This window comes from Vespa velutina, chromosome 1, assembly GCF_912470025.1.
Source record: "Vespa velutina chromosome 1, iVesVel2.1, whole genome shotgun sequence".
Taxonomy (NCBI): domain Eukaryota; kingdom Metazoa; phylum Arthropoda; class Insecta; order Hymenoptera; family Vespidae; genus Vespa; species Vespa velutina.
This window is the reverse complement of record NC_062188.1, coordinates 9,452,543-9,468,069: the sequence shown is the minus strand read 5'-3', so window position 1 is coordinate 9,468,069 and position 15,527 is coordinate 9,452,543. Positions and strand designations below refer to the sequence as shown.

The following is a 15,527-nucleotide window of genomic DNA, read 5'->3' as shown; positions in this document are numbered from 1 at the left end:
AGAATATATAGTTTATTATCATTAGTTACACTCTGCGATAAAATGATACGATACTTCTGAATTTCTTTTTGTCATTATCAAAAAGTAATCAAATGTGGGAAGGGTTTATCTGTGACTGTATAAACAGCGTCCATTCTTTAGCAACGGAATATGGAAGAATTGAGACAATTTATATCATTTTTTTCAGGAATTATACTTGTTTAGTTATAAATGTGTGCGATAAAATCATAGGATATAGGTGTGAAGGAACTAGAATTTTTATTTGATTCAATAATGTTCTTTTCTTTTTGTAACTTTTAACATCTTCTTAGATAGTAATATATATAATGTTTTCATATTTTTACGTGAAATCGCATCCCAAACTTCATTAATCGCTATCTTCAATTCCACAATAAATAATTGAATTTATACAAATAATTGAATTATTGTCTATAATTTTTCCAGATGTTACAATCTAGTACCCCTTATACATTTTCGATGATATATCAAATTTGGGGAGCAAATTTGGCCAAGACAAAACGTGAATGTTATTGCGTAGAAAATAATTTTTTACAGCTTTGACAATATGCACTGATACATTATTTTGTTGAAATATGAATTCCTGTCCAGAAATTTTTTTTGCATTCATTGTTTTCTCATCGATTAATATCATACATCAATCAATCTTCAATTTAATATCAATAAACCAGATAGTTTTATCTTATAGTTATATATTTATAGTTTTATCTTTGTATCTAATTCCTCCTTCTTTCATTTGGTGTTTGATTTGAAAAATCGGTTTTTTAAAATCGTGAAAATAACATGACTAACCGTCTGAACCATCAAGCGTAAATCTTTTCTTATTCATAAACAAAACTTTCCTTTAGCTTTTCCTCTGTCCAAATTTTAATCGGTGCTTGATGTGTTTCTTCGTTAATGGCGGTTTTTTTCTTCTTTAAGTTTCTTGCTTTAAATATGTTCACACTGTTATATAATACGCTGTAGGATTCTCACATTAGCTGCTATTCTATTTCACGTGAGTCATACTAGAATTCGATGAAATTCGTAATATCTTTCGTACATCGAAATTACTCACAGCATGAGGTCGATCTTCACTCTTCTTTTCACTATAATTTTTGGCAGCCTTTAAGTGATTTTTAATTTACGTTTCGACTTCTTTTTAATACTTTTGAAATTTCAGTAAAATCTGCTCCTCTTTGTCTGAACTTCGAAATTATTTTCTACTAAGTTCCAATCAATTGAATACTACGACCCATTTACGAAACTGTAAACTGATATTTTGTAATTTCGAATTTCAAAAATGCTAACACACTCTTTTTACTATTGAAGGATAATAATTTAAATAATAATGCAACTTAATACTTCAAGAGACACATTGATAACTAACTCTTATATTACTGTTACAATCCTTTTGTCGCATTCGTTTTTCATACGAAGCCCCTTGAAAAAATATAAACAAAAGCTGTGTTCACATATATTAGTGAGAAAGGGGCATTGTTTATGAGTCAATATACAAAATCTCTCTACACATTATGTTTTTATAGAAATAGAAAAAATTCAAGAGTGTTCTATCATTTTGTCGTTATTACACATTTCTCGGTTTGTTGTTTGACATATACATGTCTGGCAATTTCTCGGGACATTTATTTGAACACTAATACTAATTTCCAACAGTTTATATAACTTAATACCGCAAGGATCTGCTATTTAAATATGTTCGAATTTAAAAAATATCGCTCTTTATTATCGTGCTTGTAATCATTTGTTGTTTAAAATAAAAAAAATAGTGAAGTTAAATATATTTGATGAAAAAATTACTGGAAATATTAAAATAAAAAGAGCCGTTTAAATTCATATATATATATATATACATATTTCTTTCTTTCTTTCTTTTTAAACGAATATAATAAATTCACTTTAAATTTAATAACTTAATAACGCAATAACTTTACATTGGATTTAATAACAACTTGAAATGTAATTAAGAATTAATACCAGAATTAAACGTATTTTACAATAAGGTTTAATTAAATTAAACGAAATTATAGAAACAAATTATCCAATTAAAATTTAATATTTAATGACAATGTTAATTTTAAGTATATAACAACATTTGGAAAGCTTGCTCCACATTCATTTTTGTTTAAAATCATTTAATATTTTTGAAAAATTTTGCTTAATATTTTTCAGCTGTTCATTTTATATCCATTTCATTTTATATCATTTCTTTTTTGTTTAAATTTTATCAGTTAAACATATATCTTCGTCTGGAAAGTTAATATTTAAAACCATAGTCTCTCTCTATCTCTCTCTCTCTCTTTCTCTTTCTCTCTCTTTTCAAAGACGAGTTTTTTTGTATCCTCATTCATTAAAATGTATAAATCAATATTTATTTTATTTTTATTTTTATTTTTATATAAAATAAATTAAAAAAAAAAAAAACTAACGTTAACAATAAATGAATATTTTCCATTTTATTTCTGGTATATATGGAAAATATGCGCTAAAAAAATATTTCATTCCGAAAATAAATATACCAGTATTCCTCAAGACAAAGGACATTCGAAAGGACTTCTTCCTTCACGCATTTAGAAAGAATTCCAACTCCATATATTGTCCTGCTTTCTCCAAGATTGCCTTTCCCAGGTACATCCATCTCACGGCTACCAATATCGCACGTTTCTCTTTTCTGCTTCTCATTTTCTCTCTTTCTTGCAAACTCGATACATTCGATATAATTCGAGGAATCTCCGGAGAAATTCAGGATCTCTAAGAGTAAATAAAGTCTCTTTCTCTCTCTCTCTCTCTCTCTCTCTCTCTCTCTCTCTCTCTCTCTCTCTCTCTCTCTCTCTCTCTCTCTCTCTCTTTCTTTTTCTCATAGAGTGGTGCGATTTAAGTTGCACGTATATTCTACAGGGTGTGCACGTCGTATTACGCCTTTCATTCGATGTTCGAGCTAGTCTCGTTCGTTTCTCGATTCAACGAACGCTCGATCACGAACAATCGATAATCCCAGCATGAAATCGAGCCCGAGGGAACGAGAGAATCGCTTCGTCTCTGTCTCTTTCTCTCTTTCTTTCTTTCTCTTTCTCTTTCCCTTTCCTTCATTCTATTCGCTTCTACTCTTGCCTCGTCTTGGCCTTTAAAAATTAACCCTCGACAAGGAGGGTCCAAGGGGTAAGGCGCGGGATAGTATCCAACCAAGTAGAGAAAAGGGGTAAAAGCAGTGACGAAGAAGTGGGCGGATATGTTCAAGAACAGAATACCTCGTCGAACGATTTTTCAAAGCTCGACCGGAATAATGCAATATACGGAATTTCACTTATCCTTAGACGTGAGACTTCGAATACAGTTCTACTGAACTGCTTTGATTTTCCATTAGAAATTACTGGATCACATTAAAGAACTTAGATCCTATTAGATTTTCATCACTTTTAATCATCGTTCTTCTTTTACTTATTTTTATTAAAAAAAAAAAAAGAAAAAAAAAGAGAGACAATTTAAATATACATAAGTTTACGAAATCGCAAGAGAATTGTAAAAAAAAAATTTTACCTAATTCGTTTTATCTATAACGTAGAATGATTTGCAAAATATTTTATACAAATAATAAAATAAATAATATTAAAATTAATTTGAGAGATATGAAAATATTATTATTCGAATGTATCATGAATGATACGATACAATACAATACGATATGATATAACCGATTGAAATAATACAATGTTTCTGTTTGACAAATATTCGTTCAATGCCTTCGTAAGATAAACGATTTTTTTAAAATGGCTCGTCGAATCGATATCCGCTTATTATGTTCGCTGGGAATTACGTGCCTCGGTTAACGTGAACATCGTCGTTGTCGTCGTCGTTTTCAATCGAAAGTGTATAGACAGTACATCGAACGATCGATAATCGCGGCCGTAACATCCAGCTCGGCGATGCGGCAACTTCTGCTCTACCCTCTTCCGTTCGTTCGTAGGTACCTAGTGCTTTAAAAATTAACCCTAGTTCGTCTCGAGAAAAAAAAAAAAAGAAAGAAAAAGAAAAAGAAAAAAAAAGTACCAAGTCCCTCGAGAAAAACCTTAGAGTATTTTTATTTTACCTTTTGATTTATTTACGTAATCCAACATTCATACGTGAATACATGATTTTATATATTTTTTTTTCTTTCATTTTCCTTATCGCTTCCTTCTAAAATTTTTTATCACTCTGTAACGGAATAATTTCTCTTTGAATAATAAAAGAAATAGCTGACTAAATAAATTCGCGCTGATCGAATAAAACGAAAAATTTTTGTATCCAAGTAAGTACTTACTTACTTACTTACTTACAAGTTTCAAACGAGAAATTAAAATCACCGTGGATCCTTAACGAACCGTTAAATAATTAATCCTTTACTTCTACTTCTACTTCTACTTCTACTTCTACTTCTACTTCTACTTCTACTTCCACTTTTCCTCTTGCCGGTTCGAGTGAGATGAGAGATGGATTGTAAAATTTAGATTTCTGATCTCTCAACTCCGTTTTGAATATTTAATCGAAACAAGAAATCGAAGGAAATGTCGGGTTTCTTCGATACCATTGAATAATTTAAGTAGAAAATTGTTCTATTTCGTGGCGTCTAAGTGATTTAAAAAATGAATTGGACGAGGTTATGAACAAAACGGAAGAAGAGAAGGAAAATAAAGAAAGAAATCAAGAAAAGAAATCGAGAAAGTAGAGATCTATGAAAAGGAGTTGATGAGCGACAATGATGATTTCTTGGACATAGATGAAAAGCCTGAAAATTTCCTGTTCTTCCACAACTCTTTCGATACTTTCCGTTCTCGAGTATCGTAAATCTTGTTTCGAATAGTCTCTCTCTCTTTCTCTCTCTCTCTCTCTATCTCTCTCTCCATTCCTCGATTACACATCTTTCGACTGAATAAAAATAAAAACACGAGATCATTTGTGAAAAAGTCTTCTTGGGTTCAAGGGTACAATTTTTCATACATACTTCCCTTCTCTCCCCTTTCCTCCCTTTTTCCGAAACAATATTAGACAAGAGAGCCGAGTTTTTCAGTCATAAAATGAAACGAAAAAAGAACCAATACACTTAACCGGCTTTAAGTATTTTTTTTTCTCTTTTACATATAGGACGGTAAACTTGAAGTTTTTATTTATCGCCTAAATTTCTATTGTTCATCTAAAAAAAATTTTTTTTCTTTTTTTTTTTTTTTTGTTTCCCCGTATAAAACCTTCCGTCTTTTTTGTAGGCAGGAACGTATATGGACTGTAGGGATATTTAAATATGAGTACCTATGTCATTACGAGGAAATGAATTTAAGGGCGTTCTAAGACAAATTTTTGTTAAGACAAAAATATCATCGTGCTTTTAGCTACAGTTATGCATAAGATATGTATTATAGGAGGCGCAAACAAGGAAGGATTTATACTACCACGCGCCTATAGATTAGTGTATGAGCTTATGTGTTGGGTTTATACCGTACTCTCGAGCGTAACTTAACAATCGGCTTAGTGAGATTTAGAGTATTATAATAGTATTAGTATCCTGAATTCAGACTTTTCAATCTTCCATATTTGTATCGATTCGGTTTAGCTTGGCTTGGTTTGGCTTAGCTTGGTTCGGTCTAGTTATGATAAAGATCTGGCAAATTTAAAAAAATTTTTAAAAACATACGCGTTTGAATAACAGATTTTGGTTTAAGACACTTCTGTTGACCTTGGATTTTTCAAATTTCTTGTAATAAAGTGAGTCCGCGTATGAGCCGACTACTACTTTCAAAAACGAAAAATTTGTTTATAGTTATTTATTTCATAAAGGGCGATTTTAGAATTGATAATTAATTAGTGAATCATTTTTCTTTATATCGATTTTATAATAGAATTTCATAGGAATTAACAGTTTCAAAAAATCGATAATTAATCAATAAGTATATGTATATAATAATTAATAATAACTATTAGTAATTATTAATAATAAAAAAAATATATAAGATGAAATATATACTTAATATATAATATTGTTTATTATTATTATTATTATTATTATTATTATTATTATTATTATTATTATCATCATCATCATCTTTATTATTATATTTATTATTATTATTATATACTAGTAATAGTAATAATTAAAGTGGATTAGTCCTAAAGGTTAAACCATAAAAAAATTAACTCTGACAGTTTTAGTCCGTAGATAATGTGAAAACGAACTCGCTTTTGATTTTTATTAAGGTAATATATATATATATATATATAAATCGACAAAATCATCAAGTATTTACTCATCATTGTAGCTTCTTCGTATGATCATAATGCAACACTGTTTACGTGGATATAAACAGACAAACAATCAGATAGTTCTTAAAAATATAACACACACCACTCAAGCGTGTATACGAAAATCAGTAATAAGTTTCACTATAGATTTCAAAAGGCTTCATTATACCAAACTTATTTTTTCATGTAAAATTGTTGACAACAGTAATATATTTACGCGAGCAATAAATCTAGCCGTAATGTCTTGTTCGATTTTGATGAACATAGTATGAAATGTGTATGTGCATTGATGCATATGTGCATCTCTCAGTTTTTCACAGTACTTACCATATATCACTATTAAAAATATCTGCCCTTAGGAAATCGTTGGATACTCGCAAATAAAGAGTATGGATAAAGAACACATTGCCACCTTTGTTCAAGTTTAGGCATTTTTTAGTCAAGCACGTAGCCTCAATAATGTGACTAACCGTGTTATAAATAAACAAAATAGATGGCTAAGTGCGAAACGATGATCAGAACAAAAGGGGCACATAATGGATTGTTTAAACATTTGAACGAATTATCCTGACCCGTCCCCGACCAATAAATATCTTTCCTTTCCTTTCCATGCTCTGATTGTACTTCAAATCCAGCCTTTCTATTCTCTTTCTTAATCTCATTATTGTCCTCGCGAGAAGTTTCGAGTATGACAATGGCTATAAGAAAAAAGCGATCGACAAGTAGGTCAGTCTATCGTTACGAGTAATAAGCATTAAATCTGTTCTCTTACTTACCATAAACTCTACTTTCAATTATATTTCATATTACACTTTATTACACTTTACCATATTCGACAATAGTTTCATTTTAAAGATCAATGTTTTAAATGAGAGATCAGCTGTTTCGAATTTTTATAAAAATTTTGTTTTTTTTTTTTTTTGAAAAAAATTATGCTAAAAATGTTAATTCTTTTTTTACCAGAATAATTTTTGAATAGAGAAAAGATTTTTCCATAATTTTGAAAAGCCAACTCCTTATTTAAACCTTCACCTTTGAAATAAGACTTTGTTCATCAAAATTATTTTTACAATTAAAAACAAAATTTTTTTATTATTTTAAAAATTATAGTCTTTCACTTAAGGAATACGTGTATCTGTAATTAAACCAAGATGCTCTATAATGTATGCTCATTTTTATTGCTATAAAAAAAATTTTTTAACACTTATCAATAGAAAAAAGAAAATAATTTATTTGCTTTTATAATTTTATATAACAATTGTCATACACATTCATACACACACATACATATACATTTTTATAATTACTATGTGATCAATAATATAATTTAATATATCAATAATAATCTTTCTCCTGCGTGCGGCAGTCTTAAAATTATCAACGTTATTAGATTTGCTGACAAAAAATTAATGAAAGATATATTAATCGCAAATGGATTTCGTGACTTAACGGATGACAAAAGCAGTTTCAATGATACGAATGAGCCACACGAAACTATATGTAAAGTGCTAGAAATGCATAAAGTACGATTACCACATGAGTTTCTAAGCAAAATCAACTGTTTGTTATCGGCGAATTGCCAAGTTTGCTCTTTGAAATTTGATGCTGAAATAGTTTGTATTATCCGTTGGCGGTTTAGATATTTAACAATAAGCTTATTTCGTGAATATAACAAAGGAAACATAATATCCTAGTGAAATAGATCTTTTACAAAATAAAAGAGAAAAAAAAAGAAAAAACCGGAAGAGAGGAAAAAGGCAGGGGGATAAAAGAAAAGGGAAATTTCACATCATAATTTAATATTTTCAATTAATTTAATTTTAACGATTGCATCGATAAGTGGAATATCATGTAAATCTTTTGTGAAATTTTATACAGAGAAAGATATGAAGGAATATTCGATCTTAGAAGTTAGACAATTAGTAGGTAACCAAATAGAAGGTGACCAAAATTAACTAGACACGTCTAATCGAATTTATCGTCGTCTAGCGGATGAAGGGATGTCTAACTCTCTCTCTCTCTCTCTCTCTCTCTCTCTCTCTCTCTCTCTCTCTCTCTCTCTCTCTCTCTTTCTCTCTTCGACTCCTAGAGAACATGAAGAGTAGAGTAGTCGGACGAAGACTAGGAGAGATCGGGTCAACGGAAGCCAAAGTGAAGATTCTCTTGGCCGTTTCTGGAGGCTCTAGAGGCGATGTTTTGCTTGAACGAACGGCAGACTATATTCACTTTCGAGGGTTATCAGGAGGTCCCTTGGGAGAGAAGAGAGAGAGGGTCGCTTTGTCCGGCAGGTCCCATATTTCAAGAGAAGCTCGTTGAAAAGCCCTGTACGGTGTAGGTAGAGTACGTGTACGTGTCCTCCTCGTCGTCTCTATATCTCCACGAATTCGGTCCATGAAGCGTGCACTAACAGTCGAGAGAGAGAGAGAGAGAGAGAGAGAGAGAGAGAGAGAGAGAGAGAGAGAGAGAGAGAGAGAGTGTGAGTGAGTGAGAGAGAGAGAGAGAGAGAGAGAGAGAGAGACAGAGACAGAGACAGTCAAACAGACAGATAGAAAGAGACAGATAGAAAGAGAGAGAGAGAAAGAGAGAGAGAGAGAGAGAGAGCGAGAGAGAGAAGGCCATTTGTCAAATGGTCTTCTCCTCGTCTTCCTTCTCGTTTTCCTCCTCCACTTTCTCCTCTTACTCCTCTTTCTCCTCCTTCTCGTCCTTCTCCTCCCTTAGCTATTCCACTCGTTTTTATATAATAGCCGTAACCCGATGCCATAGCCTCATTCGTTTCTATTCTGAATATCTCAACGACACTACCCATCACGTTAGCCTATCGAACTTCTGCGCTTATTAATTCTCCTCTATCCTTTTCCCTGTTCGCGACAGATCCCTTTATTTTGTTCGTTGTTTTTAGTCAGACTTTTTTTCTTTTAGCTTTTAAGAGGAGGACGTAGAAGATTATAGTTAACGACAGTTCATATCACATTCTGGAATTTTTTCGTATTCTTATTTTGTCTTCGATTAAAAATCTTTTTATTATGTAACAGTATATTATGTAATACTCGAAATGAACGTGTACATAGGAAGAAACGATTAATGTCTATTTAAATTTAAATAACAATTTTTATTTCTTTATGGTTATTATTAATTTCATCCTTAAAATGTATTTCGTTAAAAGGAACTTTCCAAGTCAAGGATTAATCAATCAAGATTTGCATTATAAGTTGACTCAAGAGAGAGAATCCGCCTATGCCATTGCTTTCTGGAGTATGCAGTCTTCAGAAAGATGAAAATGATGAGAATCAAGCATAGACGATAAAGGGGCAAGGAAGTACCAGGCTATTAATTGATCCCTTGGTTCTCCTCTAGAACGTTTGCTCGTTCTTCAGGTGGAAGATATTCGCGGTGACGTTAGACGTTGAATTACGTTTGATCCGACATACATTCAAATAATTAGGAGAGCAATGTAATTTACAATGCTTCCTCAAAGCATTTTTGATTTACATTTACAGATATATATACATACATACATATATATATATATATATATATATATATATATATTTCTATAAAAGCGCGCGCGCATGCACACGCACACAGGAAGATCTGGCCATTCTTATGCCTTCCACGAAATGAACTATCGATTTTGCATAAGTTATAACGAGGGAAAACACATTCGGCTGGGTGCCAGTTTTCCATGGAATGCGTGTGCAAACAGAGATAAACGTGCCGATGGTTTTCCACGGAGAGAAAAGGTCCACGAGAGCGTGGAAGCTGTGGAGTACAGCTCTTGATGTCAATGGTCGAACGCGGAGGGGTGGGAGAGTCGGGTAATAGTAGTAGAAGTAGTAGTAGAAGAGAAATGAAAAGAGGTGGATATATCTAGCTTGATAGAGCAGCATATAATATTTGTTGTTCTTTATCATTGTTAATCCCACGGTTATTCCCCTGATGATTACATCTCATACTATTCTTTCCAAATTCGAAATTACAGGGACTTGTTAATTTATTGATGGATAGATTGATGGATGGATGGATGGGTGGATGGATGGGTGGAGTGGGGGGAGAGAGAGAAAGGGAATAAAAAAGTGATTATATCTCTGTTAATTAGAAGGTACCAGTTAATTTACTACGAAGATGTATTACACACTTATATAATTCTTTTTTCACTGTTTGAACCTCAAAAAACGTGTATTATATTCCTTTAATTTATCATTGGTAATACATTTCTATCATTTCTTTTTTTATTTTTTTTTCATTTTTTTCAAAATAGAAGCAGATATATTCGAGACGAAATAAATAATCTTCATAAAATTCAAGAAATTAATTCGAGGCGTTATCAAGCACGAAGCCAAATCCCTCTCGATATACTACGTATTAACGCAAAGTATTAACCGTAATTTTATGAACCCGTAGGAATTTGCGATATATTAACATGGATTTTCTTCGAAAAACGTTTTCAAAGAGCATTACCATTTGAATATTTCGTCGGCAAAAGTTTTGTTGAAAGGCGACGAAGAGAAACAATGTCAAAATTTTAATATCATTGGTCCACAATTATAATATCGACTTTGATTATTATTGTTCTTGTTATTGTTGCCATTATTGTTGTCTAATATAATGGATATATGAAAGTAAACAAAAAAAAAAAAAAACGAAAGAGTAAAACGAAACTCCAGAATCCTTTGTAGTCATTTTATAATGCCACAGTTACATTATTCGACTTTTCTCCCGACTTCGATCGTTGTCCGTTCGCTTTCATTTTATTCGTTTGATCTTATAATTTCTTGTTTTAATTTCTTTAGAAGCTTTCTCTCTCCCTCTACCCTCTTATTTAAACTTCCCCTTTCTTTTTCTTTTAACCATAGCAACAATTGGCCGGATCTTTCGTTTTATCTTCCTTTTTTTTTTTTCAACGCTTAACACAATCCTGCATGACCGTAATTTTTTATTACAAGCTTTGTGCCACGCAATTAGTATAATTTTTAGGTTAGCATCTTGAACAACCTACTGTTCGTAGTTCCGTATTTAAATTCTTAATTATAGTACGTTAGCGAGTTTTGCATTTATTAGATTCGGAACGCGTTAATTTAGTAAAGTTATAATCAAAGGCAATAATATCAGTACAGTAAACAATACAATTATTGGCAAGTTTATATATATATATATATATATATATATATATATATTAATTGAAAATTATTTTTTCGGAAATTGTAATTATATTGTACAAGTTTTTTTTTCGAGAGATGTTTTTTAATATATCTAATAATTTTTTGTTTATTATTATATTATTATGTCATTATATTTATTATTTTTATTATGTTATATTGTGTGTATATATAAGATTATATTATTATAATAATACGTAAACGTTGGAAAGAATAATTTTATTATAATATGAATTTATGAAATGGTTTTATTAAAAATTCAATAAAACTCCAGTTCAGAATTTTAGAAACGTTTTTAGAAACTTAAAGCCGTATTAAGAGTTTTTAGGAATAAACGATACTAATATTTTCGGATTAAAAGTTCTAATGTTTCTCTACTCTAGTTTTCCGTAAACATTTAAAAATAGCCCAGTTTTATAAATAGAATATATTTATTCAAGGAGAAGTGGGCTAATGATTCGTTTGTTGGATTTTTGTAATAATTGAATAAGTTTCTTATTTGATTAACGAAACATTCGCAATTTACGTGGCTTTGAAACAAAAGTTTCCTTATTATGTTTAACTATATAGTACTCGTAAAAATAATAGAACAATTTTAAACGAATTTTAATTTATTAAAATAAATAAGAATTATGTCTGTTAATTTTTAAGATAATCATTGATTTTAGTATTAATTATAAAAATCCTTATCTTTTTTATATAAATATATATATCCTATATGAATCAATATATTTCTGAATCGGTCGGATCGTTTTAAAAATTAAATTCTTTATCCATTTTTATATTGAAAATTATACTAAGTAACACATTCGATAAATATCTCTTTAATCGATTTAATTATATTTTCAATTCATTTACACAATATCTCGTACAGTTGTAGTCTATATTAAACGAACATGATACTACAATTCAAGTACTAGAATCGAGCGGGCTGTAAATGATAAAACAGGTTGAAGGTGATGGTATTGGCTGTGGTAATGGTAGGAGTATTGGTGGTAGTAGTAGAAGTGGTATATCGTTTGGAAGAGGAGGTTGAGTCTGGAGGGTGAAAATAGGAGGTAACGGACAATGAGATGCAAAGATGTAAATTATAGTGGCATGTTAATAGAATGAAATGGTAGCGCTAGATCAAATATAATATTAGCATCATGAATTGTATGTCGAATTCCTCTTTCTTTCTTCTTTTGTGCCTATATTATTTTTCGTAATCATATGACAACAATTTAATTGTCGATCATGTTACGTACTATCTGATTTAACCGTAATAAATACTGAATATATATGTATGTAGAGATATATATTATATTATACATAAATATGTACTTATATATCTTATATTTATTATGTTTCTTTCGTTATAAAGCAATCGTTGGTATAATTGGATCGAAGTTCCATTAAATATTAATCGATAATGTTCGTTCGATAAATATTTGGCAGTTTTGTTAATCCGTTAACTGGAGAGAATGGATTAATTAGTCACGAATTTTTCTCTTTTCTCGCGATTAAAAAGTAAATAAATCATTGGTATTCATCTTTCATACTTTTACATCTAGTAGGAAAATGTTATTTTCAATTTATCTGTTTACCATTCATTAATTTATCAGGAAGCCCCAGTCTTTGTCTATAGTATTTTATTTTTAAATGAAATAAAGTTCATATATTGAGACTCGTTAATCGAAGATCTCCTCGTGTGATAGATTAATTAAACTTTTTATGATATTTTCCGTCAGAATAATCTAAGGGAAATTTTTTCGAATATCTTTTGGCCCTTTAAATCGTACTTCATAAATTTTCTTATTTTTTTGTTATTGTTGAATATGTATAATATCTAAAAGTAAATATATATTTTAAACGATGAACAAGATATATAGACTACAAATTTATATGAAAGATTTATTTGTCTTATTTTATGCATTTCTCTCCTTCCATAAAGAAAAATTTTATAGAATCTAATTAATGTAATTTTTTAACTAATTTTTCTAATCAATAATATGTATTTTATTCTAAATTTTTTATGTAAATTAAATTAACTTTTTGAATTAATTTTTATGATATATATATCATCTATATTAAATTTATTAAATAACATAATAGAGACAGAGAGAGGAAGAAAGAAATTTAAAATAATATATATACTTATTATTATTCTAATATGTGGAAAATTACATACAAAGATTTACGAAATTTATAGAAGAATAATATAAAAGAATTAAAATCTATTTTTGTTCTAATTATGAGGCAAAATTTATTAATGAATAAAATGTTATTTAACATTTTAACAATTTATTTTGCATATGAACGAAGATATCGTGTATTTCATTCTTTCGTAGTCTTCTCATTTGAAGACCAGCGATTAGTTAGAACATCTATGTCTTCGATCGATCGTTGTTATTAAAATAGCTCTTTCGGATATAATATTGAAATTTGTATAAGCAATAATTGTTTGGATTAAAGTACATTTTTAATTAATCATCCGACGAATTTAATCCTAAAATAGAGTCGATGATTAATGTTCTATATTTATGAAATATTCCAAATTATTAGTACAAAGATATATATATATATACATATATATTTTTTTTGTATATATATATATACAAACGAGGTGTTCAATATAATCGGAACAGACTATATTTCCCAAACGGTTGAGAATAGAAAAAAATATTATAGGTCAAAGTTAAATGGTATCAAACGATGTATAATATGCAAATAATTTTACGTACTTTTATGCATCGGTATATCAGAAAAATGCAAATGCTCTTTTATTTTAATGAAAACCTATATCTTCGACTATATTAGTTGATGCAGTTATTTATGTTTTTTATAAAAATATTAACATACATATATCCTAAATGTACACGTTAGGAAGTTATTGTAATCACATTTTTCTGAATTATATATATACGATCAATAGACATTATTGATTCTAATCGTGATCTTTTCTGCTTTCTGTTATAGGTAAGTAAAAAAAAAAAAAGGCGAATAAAAATTTGAGGACGTCTGGCATCACTTCGATTCAACCGACGCGTTTCGAAATCTCATCCGATCGAACGTGCCCGGAAAGAAAGAAAAGGAACACTATTCTTTACGTCTTTACGGTAAATGGTGATACGCATGGAAAGCAGATCGAGATATGCTTCTCGTCTCCGACATATTTGAGCTTGGCACACTGGAGGAATCGGTGAGGAAGGGGAATAATAAAAAATAACTGTTCCCTTGGCCGATCCCATAAATGACCCCGAGCACGTAATATTAAATTTTCAAGCATGATTTTTCAACATTGGAATATTGTTTAACCGATCGTAAACCGTGATTTTGAATAAAACTAGTCAAAAATATTATTTATTAATCGATCATTATTTTCATTGTTTTAAATGGCTTACCTTTTTATTTTTTATTTATATTTATTTATTTATTTTTTCCTTTTATTTTTTCAAAAAGAAAAAGAACGATCGAAAAGTACACGAAATATCTACGTTCAATAACGTGCAATACAAATTTCATACAAATTCATATATATTCTATTAAATATATAAAATTGTATATCGTCAATTTGAATCGTCTAAAGATAACATGCACTTGTTTAATTTCACATTGCGTTATCTTGCATCAAATGAATTTTTATGTTTATTAAGATTCGTAGAATTCCACAGAAGTTACTTTTGGACGAGTCCGAGGATTTGAATCTCGCCAAAATTAATCCGTTCGCGATAGGGCAACGATAATATATACTCTGCTTGTAAACGACGTACTTCCCCCAAGAGAAATACCACTCTCCGTTGGAATCCCTCCGTTTATTTGCCGGGAGCGTAGTCGATACGATATTTCAAACTCTCCGCATATTTCTTGAATGCGGGAGAGGGTAAAATAGAGAGGGGGAGAGAAAGAGAGAGAGAGAGAGAGAGAGAGAGAGAGAGAGAATTATGAGTACGTGAAATCTTATCGTTTATGTTAATCGTTTACTGGATTCCGGTATATTACGATCTAATAAATCAAGATTACACTCGAGCCGTCAACATTTTTCGGAGGTTAAAAGTTTAAGTTATTCACGTTACTGAACGAATCAACAACAACGATCTTGAT

General features: G+C 30.2%; 1 protein-coding gene across 12 annotated transcripts in view; it reads left to right on the top strand.

Moving 5' to 3' along the window:
* The window catches only part of LOC124954893 (prolyl 4-hydroxylase subunit alpha-2), a 183,416-nt gene that overhangs the window by 31,064 nt on the left and 136,825 nt on the right, over window positions 1-15,527 (top strand). For 5 of the 12 annotated variants that reach the window (XM_047508541.1, XM_047508532.1, XM_047508504.1 and 2 more), the window contains one exon: window positions 14,403-14,625. The exons of 6 other annotated variants lie outside the window; for them this stretch is intronic. Coding sequence is in view for 1 of the 6 variants with exons in the window: in XM_047508550.1 (XP_047364506.1) it covers window positions 14,578-14,625 (48 nt within the window). In the remaining 5 variants the exon portion in view is untranslated. The remainder of the gene's footprint in view (window positions 1-14,402; window positions 14,626-15,527) is intronic. One more of the 12 variants, XM_047508513.1, reaches the window with a different exon arrangement.